This window comes from Siphateles boraxobius, unplaced genomic scaffold (assembly GCF_051911475.1).
Source record: "Siphateles boraxobius isolate OS27281-9 unplaced genomic scaffold, OSU_SipBor_1 6, whole genome shotgun sequence".
In the NCBI taxonomy this organism is placed as follows: domain Eukaryota; kingdom Metazoa; phylum Chordata; class Actinopteri; order Cypriniformes; family Leuciscidae; genus Siphateles; species Siphateles boraxobius.
This window is the reverse complement of record NW_027509186.1, coordinates 37,501,143-37,523,285: the sequence shown is the minus strand read 5'-3', so window position 1 is coordinate 37,523,285 and position 22,143 is coordinate 37,501,143. Positions and strand designations below refer to the sequence as shown.

Sequence of the window (22,143 nt, the reverse complement as noted above, 5' to 3'; positions counted from 1 at the left end):
GCTAATAAATCAAGATCAAAAACACTTGAACAAAAACGTTTTTCTTTATTTCACGTTATGTAGGCTAGGATATCTGTACATGGCTTCCGAACGGGATCACATTCATCTTCAAGCGTAGATCTGTAAATAAATAAAGGAACAACGTTAACCGCGATAGAGATGGGTTTTTTCTTCTTCCATTGCCTGTATAATTTCCTGATAATTTCCCCATCCCCCGTTAATATAGGTGAAGTAGATAAATAATTTAAAGTTCGTGGATAAATGTTACTTCATATGTATTCACTTGCCACATATCAAATTATTTCGAATTATTTCAAATTCATCAAAAACGTTGTTGAAATATTTTGTCGCGTTGCTTTTATGGACTCTATCTATGCCATGGGCTGACTTTAGACAATAAAAGATTGCCTGCGAGCTTCTCCTCCTGTTTATACGGTAATATCTCTATTGTGAGACAGGAAGTCGCGTGGTTATGACGCAATCGTTAGCCTATTTTTACAAAAACGGCTTCTATGGGGCCATAAAGTAAGATACAAAGTAATGGAGCCTTTTATACATTATCGTGTTTCTTTAGAAATAAATAATGTACAAATGGAGTCTTTGGACGCTTCAGATGTAAAGTTATTCGCTGTCAAAGTGACGCCAAAATGAATGGGAGTCAATGGAATGCTAACAGCAGGTGATAGTCAGCTACAATGGCGGCCCCCAGAGGAAGCTTCAGTTTCCGGCGGATGGATTACCTCCTTGGGGTATCCCAATCAAACCAATCAAAAAGCTTAGAAATGTACACAAATGCTGATTATTTGTCGATGGGAAGCCGTTTCGACTGACCGGCACGCGATTGGTCCAGCCACCCTCCTGTCAGACTCGCAGCGAGCGCTCTGTGTAATAAACAAGCTAGCAGATATCCTCAGAAATATTAAATATTATTAATTTGAGAAATGTTGCTGTCAAAAGAGAGCAAAGTCGCCAAAGCGTCATCAAGCCCCCTGGCCATTGAACACTGAGTCCGAAATTTTCGTATGCGTTTTTTGTATTCATGATGTGGCTCTGAATTGTTAAAACACCATTCAAACTGCTTGCCACGGATGCAAAAAACACAGAAAATCGATCCCGATCCGAAATCTTTCATGACGGACGAAAGTTTCGTAGACAGTGCTGGCGCTGGGTAGCCCTCTGTGGACGGCTCGACGCTCCTCCGCCGCCCGGTGGACTGCGACGGCTCCTTGGGCTCTAGGGCAGATTGTAGGAGTCCCCCACTCCCTGCTCCTTCCCTGCTCCTCCCCTTCTCCTGGTGGACGGCAGCAGGCTCCGGCCCACGGCGAGTGGCGGCGACTCCTCCGCTCCCTCCCGGACGGCAGCCGCCCCGCCAACTCCCAGGCGGCCGGCAGCAAGCTCGACCGTCCCACCGGCAACTCACTCCAGCGCACCGCCTCGAGCGTCCATGGCCGCGAGTCCCCCGCTCCCCGCAGGCTCCGGCCCACAGCGATGGCACCGAGGATTCCCCACAGTGGCGAGGACTCTCTGACAGCGCGTTCCTCCCTCTTCCCAGGTTTCGGCACCAGTGTAGCAATGTTCAGGGAAGAAGGAGGCGGGAACCGGTGAACAATCAAAATTTACTTTATTTAAAATAAAACAAACAAACCAAAATACCGCCAGCAGCCCCTCGCGGACGACTGCTGGCTAAAATAAAATACAAATACTAAAACAAAACACAACTAAAATACAGGCCTGTTCTTCTCTCGATCATCAACGTCGTCGCTCCTCCTTTATGCTTCTGCTCCTCCGTGAGAGATGCGAGACCGGTGTGCTTCACAGGTGTTGCTCAATAGCAATCGCACCACCGGCCTCGCACCGTTCTCTCACGTCCCTCGGAAGTCCTGTTCGCCACAATATTGTGCAACATGAAATTGATGTATTAACTATTTATGACACAATAAGAACATTTGTACAGCACATGGTTTAGTAAACAATAAGAATAAGTGCAGAAGTGCAGAACATGTAAATAAACAACTAAAAGATTGTTTGAATTCATTTGAAAGTATGTAGAGTATGAACAATATAAGTTTTTTTTTTAAATAAATCATTGCAAAACAATCAAGCGCATCACGGTGTGTTTATTCATCTCTGTGTTTAGTCCCTCTTTGTTGGACTGCTTACAGCCGCAACACCTACCGACACACAATAGTGCCTAAATATGTCAGCCTGTCTGTGTGCAGGTAGCACAGAGCCACGGTTCGCAAGGTGCAAGACTCGGCAATGCCAGCCATGCATGTGCAATGCCCATTATCGACCTTGCCACAGGAGCTGAGGAAAACCCATGGCTGAAGTGGAGGTTCATTCAGCCGCTGGGAGTGCATTACCTAAAAAAGAATTGACGCAGCGCATTTGATAAGAGTGAAAGGGAATGTCTCCTCCAGATGTTGCACAATTACAGCACCTAGTGGCTGCAAGGATGGATGGGGTGATGACACAACTGCTGCCACTCCCTCCTTTAAATTAATTAATTTAGCAGATGCTTTTAACCAAAGCCATTTACAAAATCAGGATTAACATTGAAGCTACAATGCAGAGACCTCAGTGAGCCATGGCTGTCTTGCACACGGACCAGACTGAAAAATTTGAGCACTATTGTGCTTGAAAAAAGCTTTTTTTTTCTGCACAAATAAATACAGACATTTGAAATAATATTTTACTACGTTGATATTACACTAGGTTAGTTAATAAAATATCTCTTTAAATTAGTTCACCGGCCGCCGTCCACCAATCAGGCGAGGTCAACGTCACAACCGGAACGATATCAAAATAGGAAGTGAGGCGTCTTGTTTTGGTGAACGGTGGGTTGTGTCTAAGGTGAATATTCGTCAATATTATACCGGATTACAGAACTACCGGACGAAAACAGTGGATTATTGCACGTATGATAGGTGAATAATTACTCCTGAAGTGTAACAAACCCGCATATACAAGCTTCATAGCTCACAGAAACTGACAAGTGTGTGTGTCACCACTGATGCTTGGTTAACGTTAATGTTACCTTAGTGCGAACGATTGTTTTCTCCGCGTTCACTTTGTAGATCTGCAGATCTTGCACCCACCCGTTTGTGAACTGCAGATGAGCCTTCAGTGATTGGAAGTTTTTAAATTGATCGGAGGTGTAAGCGCTCACTCCACAGACCAGGTAGGTGAAAATATCAGGGAAACTGAGGCTTGGTAAACTTTCATATTTATTACACCATACTCTATGTTCATAGGGATCGATTCCGCCTATATCCTCAATTTTTTTTAGGTAGCGTTGTTTAGCTTCATTGTTAAGTTTGTCAGTGTATGGTATTGCCAACTTTTTTTGTCACGGTCCATAACTTTCTCGGTGCGGGTGGAGACCGGCAGGTTACGCTATTACTTTATTCAAAACCGGCATTTGCGTGACCTCTAAAATCTCGCTGCGCCTGGAAAAAAATGAGTGCATCACTTCAATTATGAGCTTCCTACATTTATACGAACGAATAAATAACGAACTTAAGCGTGCAAAAGACGCGATCGCCCCCTTGGCGAGCTACCTCCAATCAGGCCCCGAGCTACTGGTAGCTCGCAAACGACGTGTTGGAGACCCCTGGGCTGCGTTCCAAACCGCATACTCAATGAGTAGGTACTTAATTTCAATGAGTACTTACTTAACGAGCGCTAAAAGAGTAGGTACTTTATAGCCAAATCTCGTTGAGTATGAATGCGATCCGGACATCATCCGCCATGTTGACGTTATCATGTGACCTACGACACGTTATCACAAGCGCAACAACTTAAAAGATGAACGACACGTTTAATTCATCTATCTGTAAATATCTTGATATTGATGAAACTTGCTCATTTTGTGGTATTGTTGAAGAAACAGCTGCCAATTTATTTTGTGAATACATTTAGGGTTGATTTAAGTTGTTATATTTTAAACCCTTCTAATGTGACCCACAGTTCCTTATAACGATTTTTTAAGAAACCCCAAAATCGTCATCTCTTGAATATGTTGTTAATTTCTTTATTTTATACCCAAAAAGTTTCTCCTTCAAGTTTTCCTCTTTTCTTGATGAATTTACCTCTCGTTTCATCCCTCAGACAATAACAACAAAACTATTTTTTAGTGTATTATGAAGAACTATTTATATTTAAAGATATTTAGCCTTGTTATTGTTCTTTTTTCCTGTGTATAAATATCATATTATGATGTAGGCCTACACAAACCAATGATCTTTATGTTTTCTGTTTTGTCATTATGATTGTTCATTGTTAGATACAACTAGTATCTTTCCATGATCTTTATGTAATAAGTTTATAAGTTTAAATTATATGAGCGACAGGTGCACTAACACTTCATAACATCAGTAACTCGACAGCACAACCTAGAACAGTTTTCCTCTGCGTTTACTGTCTGCAGTGCACAAGGAGACGGGCCGCTGCTCGAAGATCTCCTTTGGAGAAACTGTTGACTTTATACTCGAAAAATGCAAGTATCGCTCATAAAAAATTAATATTACCTCAGAATGAATTGCATTGTTAGCCCACCCCAAAACTTAAACAAAATAATATTAAATGCTGACCAATACTTAATTATATTACTTTTTTTATATACTAAAAATGATATAATTTAATAAAACAAGCAAAATGTAATTTGTTTTGTCATATGAGTTATGCATGAATACACGTGAACATCTCAATTGTCAGTCAAGCAATGAATTAATGCATACATTAAATAATTATATTTTATATACTGACAACAATAAGAAACATGAATAAATGAGTAAAAGAACAAATAAAAGTAACCATCACACAATAAACAGTCTTTTTTTATCTGGGCGCTGAAGCCCACATCCTACTGCCATCTCAACACAGCGGTTCCCATTCTGCGGCTTTATTCTGGTGAATTCACCAGAGGTGACCGTGCCTTCGTGCCGGAGCTTGTTGCTGCGCTGCGCTTCACAATCTGAGGCGATAAGGGCAGATGGAGAGATCTTATGACAGTCTCATCCATGGCACCGTTTCCAGGATTCAGCTCTGGGCTCCTCATCCTCAGTGCTCAAACCAGTCTGAATAAAAACATGTTTAGTTACTTTATAGATTTGTTTATTTACCTTATTTACAGCACATTAGTCTAATGTCAACAGTGTTGACAACAGTGAATTAACGTTATCCTATCCTATGATAATGCCACACATACATCACTCAGATGTCTTTTTCATGTTGTGATGTGCTCATCTGCAATATGTCAATACTTACAATATTTTCCTTTCAGATGTAAATAGACATTTTAAATAAGCGTGTTTAAGATGCATATGGTTATGTAAATCCACTTTAGAGACGTTACTTGTGTTTAGAGCTCCCCTGTTAGCATAGCTATACAAAACATGTTTTTACAGCAAAATCACAACTATACTATACTGTCTAACTACTTTACACCTTCAACAGTTAAAACGTCTACTCTATTGTAGTTTAACACATAAGGAACCGTGTTTACTCACATTTGAAAACCCCCGGCGTCGCTGATCTCCGTGATGTTTGATAATGACGTATGCTCTCGCGTGGCCTCCTGGGATAGAAGAGTATCCATCGGTTGAGCACTCAAAAATCGGGCCGGAAGCAGTAAGCCATCCGGGAACTTCTCCCCTACTCTTTTATGAATACTGATGTTTCGAACGTACTGCTTCCTTCACGTACTGTTTTCGCCTACTATATAGTAGGAAAGTAGGCACATTCGAACGCACTTAAGTCCAAATCTCGCGATAATTGGTACGTCACCCAGGTAATTCTCGCCTACTCTTTTGGATTAATACATACTTTTTCGCTCGCCTACTCTTTTCCCATACTAAATAGTAGGGAAGTATGCGGTTTGGAACGCAGCACTGGTGTAGACGCTACTTGGCTTATATCTTCTTCGCCGTTACGTATGTGTGCTCGGCAAGACCGTTTTGTGTTTGAGCACCCCCAAGTTGTGTTTTACTGTAACTTCAGAAGCTCCAGACACGTGAGCAAAAGCGCCAGCGTTTGGTGTGCACACTCACATTGGCGCCCTTTGTTTAATCACGAGGCTTAAAACGTCAGCGAATATCGCGCGTGAAATTCGTCCCGGTGTGAACAGGCCTTTAGGCTAGCCTACTCAACCGCGATCGCCATGCAGATAATAAATAATTAATTTCCTCAAAGCGGTATATTTAGATGTGTATTAGCGAAACAATAAATTTCCTCAAAGCGGTATATTTAGATGTGTATTAGCGAAATAATTGCTATGTAGTAAATGATAATATAATCTAGGGTGTTTAAACAAGATAATCTTGTCAAAAGTTTCATTCAGTGGCCGTGCTTGAGCATTCCTGATCATCAACCCAGTGAGTGCTGCAATATGAACGAACTTCTTTTTCGAGACTAATGGTGAGCAAATACAACGCTTTTATTTTCAACATGCACTCGTTCATGTCTGTTTTATTCAAATCATGTAAAGTTACGTCTTTATTGGGGCAGGACATGACGGATTACGCTACGTGACTCCATGAGTTCGTCTCGATTTTTTAGAACCAAGCTGCATAAATAAACTACAAGTATGTTTTTTATGGAAGTGACCATTATAATGGGGTAATTAAATGCAGGCTAAAATAATTAGTTTGTGCTTTTGTTTTTATTTACATTTTTAGTTTAGCCTTTAGTCATTTTAAAAACAAAAGCATTATTTTTGTTTTTAGATTGTAATGTTACAATGTTAGAATGTAATGTGATTTTAACCAACTTTTTGCACATAATGTATTGCATAGCCTACCTGACATTCCCTTTATTTGTTTCCATATCCTTCAATATCAACATTGTTTGGATATCATTGAGCAGGATGTGAAATAACATTTTTTTTAAATAAATACATATTTTCTTTATCCAAATATAAAAACGTAGAAAGTACTGATATGATCGTATATCACCATTTAACCAAAAAATACCGAGATATGATTTTTTGGCCATATCGCCCAGCCCTAATTCCTAGTGTCATGGAAAACACAGTACACCTGGGTGGAAAAAGGAGATAAGGGCTGTAACGTAGTGCTTTAGAAATAGCGATGAGGCTGGATCCAGACGCAGTGTGGCTTTATTAACAAACTTAGACAGGAACAGGATTCAAAGACTCAGAAACAGGACTCAAGGATACAGAAATCACCAACGTTAACATCTATCATACATTCAACAACTCACAAAGACAGGGCAGGAACACAGGGCTTAAATAATCAGGGACAAACGAGCTAACAGGATAACAAGGGGGCGTGGGAAAATCAGAAACACCTGGGAAAACTAATGAACAAGACAGGGAACCAAAGAACATGACAGGACACAAACCCATATCGTGACATAACCCCCCCCTTAAGGGCGGCTCCTGAAGCCCAATAAAACAAACAAAAGTCCAGGAGGGCGGTCTTGGGGGAGGGATGGGGGGCCAGGCCCATGCAGGGGAACGGGACCTGGACCTAGGCAAGGCGGGCCTGGGCCGCAGAGCGTGGGCGGACCAGACTGGGCCGAAGGCCAGGGCGGAGCAGGACGAGGCGAAGGCCAGGGCGGAGGAGGACGAGGCGAAGGCCAGGGCGGAGCAGGACGTGATGGCGGCCATGGAGGTGAAGCCCCTGCAGACGACCATGGCGGCGCAGCCCTCATGGTCTCCTCACCGGACCCTTGGCCCCCCCCCAAAAAATACTTGGGGAAATCCACGGGTTCAGGAAAGCCCTCCCGGAGCTTGAAGGGCGCAGGCAGGGCGAGGCGCAGAGGCGGGGCCGGCAGGGCGAGGCGCAGAGGCGGGGCCGGGAGGGCGAGGCATCTGGGAACGCCCTCCGGAGCCTGGCGAGCAAAACGAGTCCTCCTCCTCCTGGGACGGCGCTTCACTGGGCTTGAAACTTTCACTTGGCTGGATTCACTTGACTTGGAACTTGACTCACTTGACTTGGACCTTGACTCACTTGACTCACTTGACTTGGACCTTGACTCACTTGACTTGGAACTTGACTCACTTGACTTGGAACTTGACTTGGAACTCGACTCACTTGACTTGGAACTCGACTCACTTGACTTGGAACTCGACTCACTTGACTCGGCGGCACTTGACTCACTTGAATCGGCGGCACTTGACTCACTTGAATCGGCGGCACTTGACTCACTTGAATCGGCGGCACTTGACTCACTTGAATCGGCGGCACTTGACTCACTTGAATCGGCGGCACTTGACTCACTTGAATCGGCGGCACTTGACTCACTTGATTCGGCGGTACTTGACTCGGCAGTTGACTCACTTGACACGGCACTTGATTCACTTGACTCGGGACTTGACTCACTTGACTCGGGACTTGACTCACTTGACTCGGTGGCACTTGACTCGGCAGTTGACTCACTTGACTCGGTAGACTCGGTGGCACTTGACTCACTTGGCTCGGCGGCACTTGACTCACTTGGCTCGGCGGCACCTGGCTCGGCGGCACTTGACTCGGCGGCACTTGACTCACTGGACGATGCACTTGAGTCACTGGACGATGCACTTGACTCGGCGCTTGACTCACTGGATTCGGCAGGGCTCACATGAGGCGCAGGCTCGGCGGGGCAGACGAGAAGTGCGGGCTCGTCGGGGCTCACGTGAAATGCATGCCCGTCGGGGCTCACGTGAATTGCATGCTCATCGAGGCTCACGTGAAGCGCGGCCTCGGTTGGGCTTACGGGAGGCGACGAGAGCCCGGGAGGTGTCGAGTAGAACAAGCCCGTAATCGAGAAGAGATCATCCAAGGAGCAAGCCTGAGCAATATACCGGTCAAGAGTCCATTCAGTAAGATCCCTCGGCATCCATCGAGCGATCTTATAATCCAGCCCGTTCCAAAACAGGTCCATGAGCTGGATCTCATCTAGCGCTCCCAGATGGCAAATGGACAGAAAATCCTTCGCGTACCTTTGGACGGACTGGCCCTCTTGCAATAACGTCGACAGGTATTCTCCCAGAGCCCGGTTGCTGACAACTGCTGGATCCATGTCTTGGTGAGTTGTTCTGTAACGTAGTGCTTTAGAAATAGCGATGAGGCTGGATCCAGACGCAGTGTGGCTTTATTAACAAACTTAGACAGGAACAGGATTCAAAGACTCAGAAACAGGACTCAAGGATACAGAAATCACCAACGTTAACATCTATCATACATTCAACAACTCACAAAGACAGGGCAGGAACACAGGGCTTAAATAATCAGGGACAAACGAGCTAACAGGATAACAAGGGGGCGTGGGAAAATCAGAAACACCTGGGAAAACTAATGAACAAGACAGGGAACATGACAGGACACAAACCCATATCGTGACAAGGGCATGTATTGTTTCGTTTGCCGAAAATTTCCAGCTAAATCCGACTGAGCCGTTATTCAAAATGCATAATTCGTGTTCTCTTCAGTCTTGCTATTGTCAGATTAAGCGCGTTCTTCATTTTTCTTCATTGACAGTTTTTTTTAGGTCATAAATGTTAAACGAATGACAATAATAATCAGGCAAACTAATATACTTTTGTCTAATTTCGCCATTTTGAAGTGAAAATAGACCTATGTAACGTACTCATCACTCATGTAATGTAGCCTAATAATTAGTTTACTGTCATTGTGAGGGGACAAGAAAAATTAATCCGTATACAATATACAGTTTAATGGAAAAGTGCTTTTCCTTATATTTCTTTCAGGGCCAGTAAAAATATAGAAGGGGCCAGCAAAACTCTGATCTACTGGCCCTGGGGGCCAGTGGGGATTTTTGTTTATGTTGAGCCCTGCACCGAAGATTGTCCAATCAGAAAAATAAGTGATTTTGATTATACATCAATATGCAAATAAAGACAATCTGTATTTCGTATGACATTAACACTGGAAATATGTCTATACAATGATCGTATTAGCTTACAGACACATGTGATACTGCATAATCACGTCTTTAAAGACATTTACGGACTATCACATTGTAAATATACAGTATAATTAAAGTAATTAACTTAGTCTTTGATGCACGCACACATGAGATTACATGCATAGCGGATGAACTGCCGTTAACATCTCGTTAGGTCCATCCTGCACATATAGTAATAATAGCGATCGTACCTCCAACTAGAACTGCGTCAGCAACAGGGTCCTTGGCACCGTCGGGTCCTAACAATAGGCGAGTGACTTACTGCCTGACTACATAACAACAGGGAATTAATTATTACCAAAGCCCGTATATGGAAAGCCTGTTCACTCCCTATTAAGCCCCGTTGTACCGAATTTTGGTTGTAGTTCCACCAGAGTTCCACTGGGGGGCGATCACCCTGAGTGCAAAATGAATGGGAGTCTATGGAGCTAGACGGCTAAATCCCGATTGCCATTAAAGAAAATCTCAGATTTGATTGTAGATTTAGCAAGTTCAACATGTGTTATAGGTCGAAAGTTGAATGAACGAGTAATTGTGTCCTTTCGATTTCTTACAGGTTGAGTTGTTGTTGCCCATTACACGCTAGCATTCTGCTAATGAACGCTGATTGGTCAGTGAAGGACTGATTACGACCAGAGATACGGCTTGATGGCATCTTGGCAACCGAAGCAAGACCAGAATGTGTGTGTATTTTCGGCGTGTTCTTTTAAATCAACAAAACAAAAACTTTTCTAGCGCGTGTATTTACATGTGTCAGCGGTGCTGTCGATGAAAAGAAAGTGCAGAGCACGAAAGCACCAAAATGACTGAAGGATTGCCGTAAAGCAGTATCTCTGGTGGAACGATGTGTATGACGTCATTGACATTTTAAAAGACTTTTTAAAGCAAATGAGTGACTCTAAAAAAATCTAACACCCAGCAATGAGTAATTTCTTTGCATCTACTTTAGAATACAACATTCAAATTACTAGACAAAAAACTATTTCCTGAGAAAAGTGGATTTTTAGGGGTATAGCTCAATTGACCTCCATTCATTCTGCACTCGTCCTGTGAGCGCCCTCATGTGGAACCAGAGTGGAACTGCAACCATTTCAGAAGCGGAAGTTTACTGAGTGAACTCCCCATATTAGACATTCTCTGCTATTACACATATACAAATAACCGTATGAATATATAATGACTATACACATATTAATGACTGGCCCTCATTTAGTACACTTCTCATCTGCATAAACCTTCAGGAGTTTTTCAGAATTTATGTTGAAATAAAGTATTTACCACACTGATCAAAGATAAATAGTTTTGTTCATTAGATCGGTTTATTCTTCATAACTGCATGTACTATCAAAACACAATGTGGGAGCTACAATAAATTAGTGAATATATCTAATTCAACAACAATCTACTCAGGACACAACCCATCCTGACAGATTTTGCAAACTAAAGCCCCTTTCACACTACAAGCGACAGGATACCATTTATTTCAATGGGGAGCGGGCGATTTCTGGCGACACGCGTGCGACCGTTGGCGACCGGATGGGGCATGTCTGGCGACGGAGCAAAGTTGAGATCTGTTTAACTTTATGCAAATAAAGAGCGACTTTCTGGAGCGACAACCAAAAGCAGTGGGGCGCGCATGATCCTTCTCCACATCATTGGATGTCATTCATAAAGGCAACCAGTAGTGGGAACGCCCACTAGCGACCTCATGGCCAGCCACTGGCGATGCAGCGACAAAGTCGCTGTATGTCGCTAGGCTCTGTAGCCTACTGTGATGTCGCTTGTGGGCGTTCGTAGTGCTGTCGCTCTAAAGTTATTGGTAGACTGCACGTCTGGCCATATCTATACAAAATACCATCACAAGTGATATATACAACCATACCATTTTAATTTGACTAGGAATTAGGCTAAAAAGAAACAGTATATGCTGTTGGGAGAGTGTTTTTATAATACCATAGCAGTGTTCAGTGGATTAAATAATTTACTAGATTAACGATCGATCAATCAACAAATTAAACTCACTCATACTGTCATAAATTACTAAAACGTCATGCGTATTTGACAAATAATCAATTTTCTTGTCCCTAATAGTCAAAACAATGCAGGGGAAACTGTAAAATGAACTGCAGCAGTACTAAACTTGCATCATAAAATTAGACAACTCGAACTATAAATGTATGAATTAAACTCACTGAGACTGTCGACAGTTTCTTTTCCATGCATCATTTTATTATATCCATATATGCGGTTACAGTCAAATCATATAAAACCGTGAAATCATCCTCGAACTCTTCTGTCTTGCCTGCACTCGAGACGGTGACGTGAGCTCCACTGAAAAGGCTTCTTTCCTATTGGTTGTCGCTCGCGAAAATCGCTTCTCATTTACATAAAGTTGAAATTTCTCAACTTTTGTCGCTTGTCTCTTGTCGCTTGACACGCCCACATTCTGTCGCCAACGGTCAATGTCGCTCGTGTCGCCGGATGTCGCCAGCGCTCCATTGAAATGAATGGGATCATTTCGCTTTGTCGCTGCGTGTCGCTGGCGGTGTGAACGGGGACGGGGCTTAACCAGTAAGAAAGGAACATAATTATTTACACTGCAAGAATTATTTTCTGAAGCTTCAAACACTCTTTTAGTTCCCTGATCAGACTACAAACAAGTCTAGTTCTCTAAGAATTTCACCAAATTCATAAAGTTAAAAAAGATGACATTGTGCTTTTGGGAGCAACTCCATTTTTTGTTCAATTCACAACATTTACTTGACAGTATTATACATGAAAACTAAATGTTGCTCATTGTGACGACTTATTCAGGGTTGGAAATTAACTTTTTTACTCACCGGACAATTTGGCTACTAATTGTAAGTTAAAAGTAAAAAGTTACCGGCCATTCGTAACTTCTACTAGCCAAAAAGGGAAAAAGAAAAAGCCTAATCACAGCTTATATATACATATATATAATTTGGATTTTATACATTAATTTCTTATTCAAACAAAATTATCTAGCCATCTTCTCCCTTCCTCTGTCATCCTTTTGATTGATTGAAATCTTTATTTCGAACTATTAAAAAGAAAGAAACACAAATGAAATACACAAACGAGTAAGAAAAAAAAACAATTATGCAAAAAAATACACAAAACAGTATTTCAACATAACACTCAACCCATCCTCATCACCAAAAATGTGTTTTAGGTGGACAGATCAATACAGTAGAAAGAACATAAAAAATGTAGGATGTTGGAAAATAGCAATGTGTCTTCTGTTAACCAAACGCTTTTTAATCTTCACTATTGTTTCAATGCAAATGAACAAGCATGCCGTTATTTGTTGCGTAGTGACGTGTGTGTTCAAGTAAGCCAAATATGAGCAGATTCTGTGCAATACGCTGTATTAATATATAGTTGAGTATTTGCGCTAAATCTGTGCAGATTTGGTTACACAAACCTTACCAGCAAAGTGAGTAAACATAATAACCCGCCAAATTGGCAAGTGATTTGACTGCGTTACCGCCACAGGTTATTTTTACCCGCATTTGGCGTTAAATTCAAACCCTTGACTTATGATATTTCTTCATGTGACTGAGAAAACTACATGAATGTCTAAAACTCTCTCCACAATCAGCGCACTGGTACGGCTTCTCTCCAGTATGAACTCGCTCGTGTACTTGCATTGTTCCCAACTGAGTGAAACTCTTGTCACAATATGAGCACTTGTAAGGTTTTTCTCCCGTATGAATTATTTGATGCCGTTTCAGATGGCCAGCTGTAATAAAGCTCTTCCCGCAGTCACAACACACATGATCTCTCACGTCATTATGTGATTTCTGGTGCACTTTAAAACTGTTCAGTCGTGAAAAACTCTTTCCACAGAAAGAACACACATAAGGCCTCTCATCTGAATGAACTTTCAGGTGTTTTTTTAGTTGTGATGACGAAATAAAATCTTTACCACACTGATCAGAGTTAAATGGTTTTTCTCCGGAATGAATAAGCAGATGAACACTGAGAGATAATGCTTGAGAAAAGCTCTTCTCACACTGAGAACAGTGATACGGTTTCTGTCCAGTATGACGTCGCTCATGTTCTTTCATGGTTCCAGAATGAGTGAAACTCTTGTCACAATATGAGCACTTGAAAGGTTTTTCTCCATTATGAATTCTTTGGTGCTGTTTCAGATTGCCACCTGTAGTAAAGCTCTTCCCACAGTCACAACACACATGATCTCTCACGTCATTATGCGTTTTCTGGTGCTGTCTAAAACTGTTCAGTCGGGAAAATCTCTTTCCACAGAGAGAACACACATAAGGCTTCTCATCTGAATGAACTTTCAGGTGTTGGTTTAGATCTGATGCTTGAGAAAAACTCTTTCCACACTGAGTGCAGGTGTGCAGCTTTTTGGCTTTTGTTTCTTGAATTTTAAAGTCATAATGTTCCTCCTTAAATTCCTCCAGTTCTTGTCTTTCCTCTTTCACTTCCATCCGATCTAAAATAAACATAAAATTAGAATCATTTCAAGTGAACCCTGATTTAACCCATTAAACCTGAAGTGTACCGCCGGCGGTGAGAATGTGAAAATGTCCTAATGTAATGTAATGTATATATTTTTTTAAAGTATAAAGTGTTCTATCAAACAATACCTTTTGAATCTTTTGGAGTTATGAGTCTTTAGTTTTGTGTATGTCACTCAGAAAAAAACAACTCTAAAATGCCCTCAGGGCTTACGGGTTAATATCAGAAAGCAACAGAGATCAAGTATCAGACATTTGATGTGGCAAAGTTTAGTTCTGTCATTCTCTTGCTAATATGATCAAAATGAGTTTGACAACTGTTATAGCCATCAAGAATATGATTAAAAGTACATAAAAGATGACCATTAAAATTATATTAGAATTTCTATAGCATTTTTCATTCATATACTGATTATTTCACAGCTACCAAAGCAATGAAGAATCAAGAATGGACACCAACCTATTTGTTCCTCAATATCTTCATGTTTTATTCTGGATGGTTCTGGATCACTCATGTCTTCAATCTCCTCTTTAATAAACTCCATCTTTAACAGTCACACAGATTTCAGCTGCTACTCCTGGAGTTTGTCCTTCTCTTGTAGGATGATGGGAATATTCCCAGTATTTATTGGTGAATTGTTGTGAGATGGACATCAAATCTGCCAAATTCAAAGAGAAGTTACTGAATTACTTTACTTATATTTAAATTAATTGAACATGTCTGTTTTCTGATAGAAATATTGGGAATTTGGATGCAGTTGCATTTACAAAAAGATTTGTTTAATTTGCAGTTTGTTGCTTATACAGACATTTTATTTCAACTAGGCATGTGCCGGTATCAAATTTTCATGCTGCGATTAATTGATTGAGCTTTTATCACGGTATACGGTATTATCACGATATTTTAATTGCACAAGAGAAACAGACGGATTGGGGGTATCTAAAAAAAAACTTGCATCACAATGTGTAATTGTGATTGTCAAAACATTAATTTTATTTTTTAGTGACAACATGTTATAATATTACATGGTTACTGAGGCTACTGTTTGTATTATTGCTTAACACAATTTTCATGATTTCAATTAAATTCTTGGATTTAATTTCAATCTTGATTCAATATTGACTCATTTGGATAAATATTATAGGCTACAGTAGATAGCCTGCATTTAAATGTTTCTCAAGAAAAAATATATCTCACATAATGCTGTAAACATACAGAGAGAAATTAAATATAATGCATACAATATAAATATAATAATAATATAAATATAAAAATGTAATATGCCGTAATTTTCATTATAATAACAATTATATAATGACAAGTAAACATATATTAAAATAATATAGTGCACATATTTAGCAAAATACTCCTCTCTATAGCTATTTTCTTATAGTCAACTAACATTAAATGGCATTCCTGAGGTAAATGTAACGTTCTGTGACATAATTGTTCTCCTGCAGTATTATTGACCTCTTTCCGTGGTTGAAAAACACTGATTGATCGAAAGTACGTATACCTTTCGGTGGGTTGTACTGTATCTTTAATAAAAAGTAACAGATTATCTGTTTACTTGAACTGAGGCGCGCGATCTGTCACGTCATTTACAAGCACCAAAACAGTATTTATTGTCTGAATTTCGTTATAAAACCTGAGAGCTGATATTTTTTTCATATCAAAAGTAACCTGCTCTGTCTAGTCTGTCGCTGTCAGTGTCCTCTTTGCTCCGCGATTTTTCTCTGGGTGAGAAAATGGATGTGTGGCGTGAGACCGTGTGAAAGTGTCAATTGCGTGAGTCTCAAGCTGCTGAATGCGTGAGAGTTGGCAGCCATGCGGGGGATAAATAGTCGGCAGCGTTCCTCCTTCCGGCGTGCTTCTTCTCCATGTGAGGATTGTTTACATTAGACTAGAGTGCGCACTGCATGCACACAGTGCTTATACATGTGATGTGGGGATTGTTTACATCAAAGTGCACATGTGTTTTGCGCAGCATATACGCATTGTTTTTTAAGCGGTTGATGGAAAATAAGCTGATGCGCGTTCTAAAAATCTAAATTCGGATCTATTATTTTTCACGGTATTTCGAAGTCCCCGCGATAACAATATCGTGCATATTCATTACCGCGATTTATCGCATTACCGAATACCGGCACATGTCTAATTTCAACATATTTCAGTCTATTTTTAGTTACTCATCTCAGTAGGCTATAGCAATATAGTTTGGACGTGTTCATGTAAAAATAACATGTTTACTAATGTAGGTGCGAGAGTGAACGAATGGCACAGATGCGCGCTGTACAGCTGTAGTAAACAACACCGCATTGCCTCTGATCATTTGTGTTTGAATAGTACCCGCTCTCCGTGGGCGTGTCACATTAACACTTAATGAGTTGAAAAGAAAAAGACTGACATCTCTCTCTTTTCATACAGATTACATAAACTAAGAATATTTGTTATATAAAATTACTTCATTTAAAAGAAGAGAATTCAAGCTTCATAAAGAAAAATCTCTTGTGCCTGTATGACAATTATTAGAGGTGTTACAGTTAATTTTCGGACGCGTTTCAGAATGGACTTCACTGACAGAGAGAAGGCAAAACTCGCATCATGTTTATTTTTCTTTATTTGACAAAAAGCACAACACTTATTGCGAGTATACACAAAAAAATAGACACTTAACAGGACCGATGATGTATAACACTTCAATGCAAGATCAAAATCAACAGAGTATTTTGAGACTGATAAGAAACTGATAAGAAAAAAAGCGAGCTGGTCACGCGGCGTGACTGCCGACTCCAGGGGGTTAATGCTTGTCCAACATCTGAGAGAAATAAGACCACCAAGATTAACCGAGCTGCTGAAAAGCCACTTTGTCTCCAATAGTTCCCTGTTTTCACCTCATTTACAGGGCTCGATAAAACCACCATCCACCCTTACCATCCTCTGTTAGATTAACAGTGTTGTGTATTATGTTAAACTTAACATGTAAATAAAATGTTAAACTTATCTATAATTAACAAACTATATATAACAGTGATTGACCAATCAGAACTCAATATTGTAACGCCCTGTGCACAGTTACGCCAGAGCTCTGAATCAAGCAATCTTTCGTAATTTTTCGCAACATTTGTTGTGTTGAGCTATTTCAATTACTTTTGCGTTTGATTTGTTCATTGCAACCAGCTGAATGTCTGTAGATTTTGCAAATAAACCTGATATACAATGGGTGTTGAATCATTTTGATTGCAACAGTAGCTAATCTTGCCTTTCATGACAACTGTGAGGGGGGTGAATTGTTTTATGACTCATCCATTAAATTATATTAAGCCTTTAAGTTCTGCATAATTAAGGGCGTGGCCACTTGAGTGACAGGTGGATTGCAGCTGCTGTCACTACTAGCCATTTGTCTGCTGTCTGTTAGCGTCACGTCACCACAGCTAATCCCGCCTTGAGGCCCATTTTCGTTTATCCGAGAGTGACGCGCTACCAAGATGGCAACGACCGGCTCCGCCCACTTTAGGCTTCAAAAATGTTCTTCAGAAACCTACGGGTGATGTCACGGACACTAGGTCCTAATTTTTTTACATCCAGATAGCCCCCCCATCACAGGCCATTCTTGAGATTCGCCTTCGAGGGGCGGGCTTATTTTTTAACAGTATGTTTTTTTTATTTTGTTTTTTTATTAACTTTTATTGAAAGCACGTTGAATTTTACAATTTTTTGACATGAAGTACATTACGTTGCTTTACCATTTTTAACTTTCTAATACAGGAACATCAGAACTCGGGTGAGGGTGACCGGCTATCAATCAGATGACTAAATCAGATGACTAAACAATCATTTTGACTGGTGACGGGACAATGATTGTCACTATACACTATAATACTAACAGGTACAGCCAGGAGAGGCAGAAGGTACAGTACATGTCACGGCTGTGCACGGAGATGAACCCAAACGCAGACGGTGTACAATGAACTCAGGGTTTATTGGGACAAAACAGGAAAACAAAACCCACGAGGGGGCAAAACAGACGAAACAAGGGATATAAGACTGACAAGACTAGATAATGACTGAACAAGAAACAAACAACACTTTGTATAATACTAACAATGACTACTAACAACGACTTTCAATGACAAGACTTTCCACAGAATACTCACAGGTAACATTTGGCAATGAACCGACACAAGACAGCAAACACAAGGGGATTAAATAAGGAGACTAATCAAGACATAACAGGTGACACGGGTAAAGCAATAATGACTGAATCAGGATAACAAGGGGGCGGGTTTAAGAGACGAGACAACACAAGCACATGACCAAAACACAAGGCCATGTGCTTGCACACAGAACATGGGTCTGTCATGATCCTGCCGCAATACTAAGAGCATCACGGACATGATGGCAGAATCATGACAGTACACACACACTAAATACGACATAGATCGGACAAGGACTGATAGGACCATAGATATCCATAATAAAGGCTAGATGTCTCGTCCGCGCTGTTGGCCAATGGAGGTCGACGTCCGCACCTGGCAGCCATCTTGTCTGCTGCTTGAAAGAATAAAGAATGATGTATGCAAGTAGTTATAAAGAATGCAAATATCATTCATTGAAAAGAAGACTATTCTACTTTAGGAAAAGTGGTTTTATTTAATTTTAAGATATTTTTTAAGTCACAGTAGTTAAATCTGTATCTGTATTGCATGTTCAAATTTAAAATCATTCATATTAACAGGTTAATAGAGGTTTTCTCCGGGAGTATATGGGTTTGGAAATTTTAGAGAAATTCTAAATGAATGCATTACAATTGAACTAAACCCATTATATTTTAGTCATCAGCTGATTGATTGACGGGACAATCATTTTGGGTTATTATTTGTTGATATAAAAGCAAAAACAGTGTCACAACACACAGGATTTTTAAGTATAGACATTCCCCTTGATATCATATAATCTTCTAATCTAAAGAAAACAGAATGATGACATATGGTGATACCTCATAATAGCAATGTTTCACTGTGGATCTGAAAGACGCACACTTTCACATCCAGATAGCCCCCCCATCACAGGCCATTCTTGAGATTCGCCTTCGAGGGGCGGGCTTATCAATACACAGTTCTGCTGTTGGGTCTGTCCTTACCACCCCGTACATTTACGAAGTGCATTGATGCGGCGCTTTCTCCCCTGAGACTCCAGGGAGTGCGCGTGCTGAATTATCTTGACAACTGGCTGGTTCTGGCGCAATCGCGGCTCACACCAGAGCAAATAAATAGCCTTTATGTGTGCTTACTGGGAACATAATGAAGACACCTGGACTCGGTTGAGACCAAAAGCCATATTTGGCAAGACCAGTGGCCGAGACCGAGACAAGTCCGAGTCCGAATACCAGCGTGTCAGAGACAAGTCCGAGAAATAGAAATAGAAACCATAGAAAAACGTTCTCAAGTCCGGACTCGAATCCAAGACCCGACTCGAGTACTACTGCCCTAACTATTACTAGTAAATACTAATACACTCATTTAAACTAGTTTCTCCTCCATGTTGTGGAAAGAGCCTCTGCAGTGGAAAGATGCAGATGTCCACTGCACAGGTGTGCCAATGTGCTCCTAGTCTCCTCCTGAGAGCAACCTTAGCGTAGAACCCTGTTTAATACAATATATAAAAAGTTTAAGGTACAGGAGCACAATATATTCATATTCTGCATAATTGGACGTTTTTAAATAAACACTGACAAAAAATGATAAAAGTTTTCGGGCTGTTCGAAATGATTAGTGGTTAGGGTTGGTTACAAAACCGGGCACCGATATGGAACCAGCACCCAAGTAACCGGTATGTAACCGGACCAAATCAAAACGCAGATTTCGGTGCCTCATTTCGGTGCCACTTAAATGCCTCAGCTGTCGGTTGAAATATCTGCCCTCTGATTCTCCGAAACGGACGTAAGAAACATCATCACCGCATGTGATTGCTAGTTAACCCTTTGACATGTACGATCGTTCAACACCGGTGTGCTTAATGTTCAGATCAACTTCTAATTATCTAGTATCGATTTGGCACCGGTATCGAAAAAAAAAAAAAAACGATACCCAACCCTATTAGTGGTCGACCGATATATCACATGCATATCTGCAATTTCAAATGTAGGCGCGTGGCAATAGAAGCGCACACTTGTTTTTTCCAGGCGCCCCTCTGTTCATGGTTGCATAGCAACGACAGACTGCAGGAGATAGCCGTGGGAGAGCTTGTGGAAAGACGGAGAAAGTGGTGCGAACTGCGCTCTCCATGATGATGAGGAAGCATCAGCAAAAAATGAATTGATTTCTAGCCCTTGCATTAGCATTACTACTAGATACATTTAATGAGATGAGAAATAAAAAGCCACCCTGTACAGCTATGATCAGCTGTTCGGCCGAGCTTTCTATGTTGTTATGGAAAAGCCGAAGCTGATCGATTATTTTTTGTCACATGACCTGTTGAGATGAGATGTTGAGATGTTTTCATCTCACCGAGGCATAGCCTTTCTTGTCTTTTATTTTACAAAAGCACAACGTTTTATTATTGTGAGTTTAGACAAATAAAAGTAGTTGCGAATGATGTATTATTTTCTGTATGACCAGAAATGCTAGAGTATTTTAAGTTGTTTTCACTGTTGATAGGAAAATGCAAGTGTTCGCCCGGCACCTCCATGCCATGCAGCAAGCGCACTCCACACTCCGCACAAACACTTGGATATGCGTAGGGTTGCCAACTTCAGAAAAGAAAAATGTGTGACAATTGTGGTTCTTAACAGGTAAATAAGGGACACTCAAAATATTTGTACTGTATCACACAGTAGATGTCATTTCTGTCACGGAATGGGTTGATGAAAGGAGCGAGGACTCAAGTGCAGGAACTATGGGTATTTATTAAGTGGTAGCCTATAAATTAATCAAAAATACAAACAAGAACTCCCCGTTACTATAATGTTACAAAAGCTTTTTTTTTCTTTTTCGGATAAATCTACTTTGAACCTTCATCAAAGAATCCTGCCTCTTTTTTCTTTTTTTGAACATTAATAATAATCAGAAATGTTTCTTGGGCAGCAAATCACATCAGCATATTATTCCCTCAGGAAGATTTCATGTTTTCTTGCGTGGCTGGATGTTGAACAATAATCACGTTGTAAGAAGTCACCAAAACTGATTTGCCGAAATCAAAATCCGGCCGGGCAGTAAAAGGGATTTGTCGTCAGCGCGAGTCCGGATCAAACCGGGAGCGGCCAGACAGCAGGGGATTCTGTTCGCAAATCAAACAATGATTTTTCCAAAAAGAATAATTAATTCTCAATTTATAGTTTGTTATGTGTAGGCTATATGGTAGGATGCACGTGAGTGTGGACTGTGATTGGATGATGACCGGTGTTGTGCGTGTTGCTGTTGTATCGGTCAGTGGTTAGATCAGCGTAGCAGTCTATTTAATCGGGACAAGGGAGGTCCCATACGGGACGTCCCGGCTAATTCGGGACAGTTGGCAACCCTAGATATGTGTCAAAATCTTGTGTTTATTTGTGATAATCTTAGCCCTGTATTATTATTGTCTAACTTGTATTATGACTGACATTTGACGAATTGCTTGGTTCTTTTTTTGGATAAAAGCGTCTTCTAAATATGTAGCCTAAATGTAATAATAATAAGGATATTTATTATTATTTGCGTTTAT

The 22,143-nt window shown here is 40.8% G+C and overlaps 2 protein-coding genes across 3 annotated transcripts in view; both read right to left on the bottom strand.

Annotated features, from left to right (window-relative positions):
- Positions 1-15,156, bottom strand: part of LOC143715434 (uncharacterized) — a 53,883-nt gene extending 38,727 nt beyond the window's left edge. The window contains exons 1-2 of one of the 2 annotated variants that reach the window (XM_077207224.1): positions 14,902-15,156; positions 13,450-14,416 (exon numbers count right to left, since the gene is read on the bottom strand). In XM_077207224.1, coding sequence (XP_077063339.1) covers positions 13,479-14,416; positions 14,902-14,986 — 1,023 coding nt within the window. In that variant the 5' untranslated portion in view covers positions 14,987-15,156 and the 3' untranslated portion in view covers positions 13,450-13,478. Of the gene's footprint in view, positions 1-11,233; positions 14,417-14,901 lie in introns of those variants that run through there. The other variant, XM_077207223.1, reaches the window with a different exon arrangement.
- LOC143715439 (uncharacterized) overlaps positions 1-22,143 on the bottom strand; it is a 266,032-nt gene that overhangs the window by 38,727 nt on the left and 205,162 nt on the right. The gene's annotated exons all lie outside the window — the stretch shown is intronic.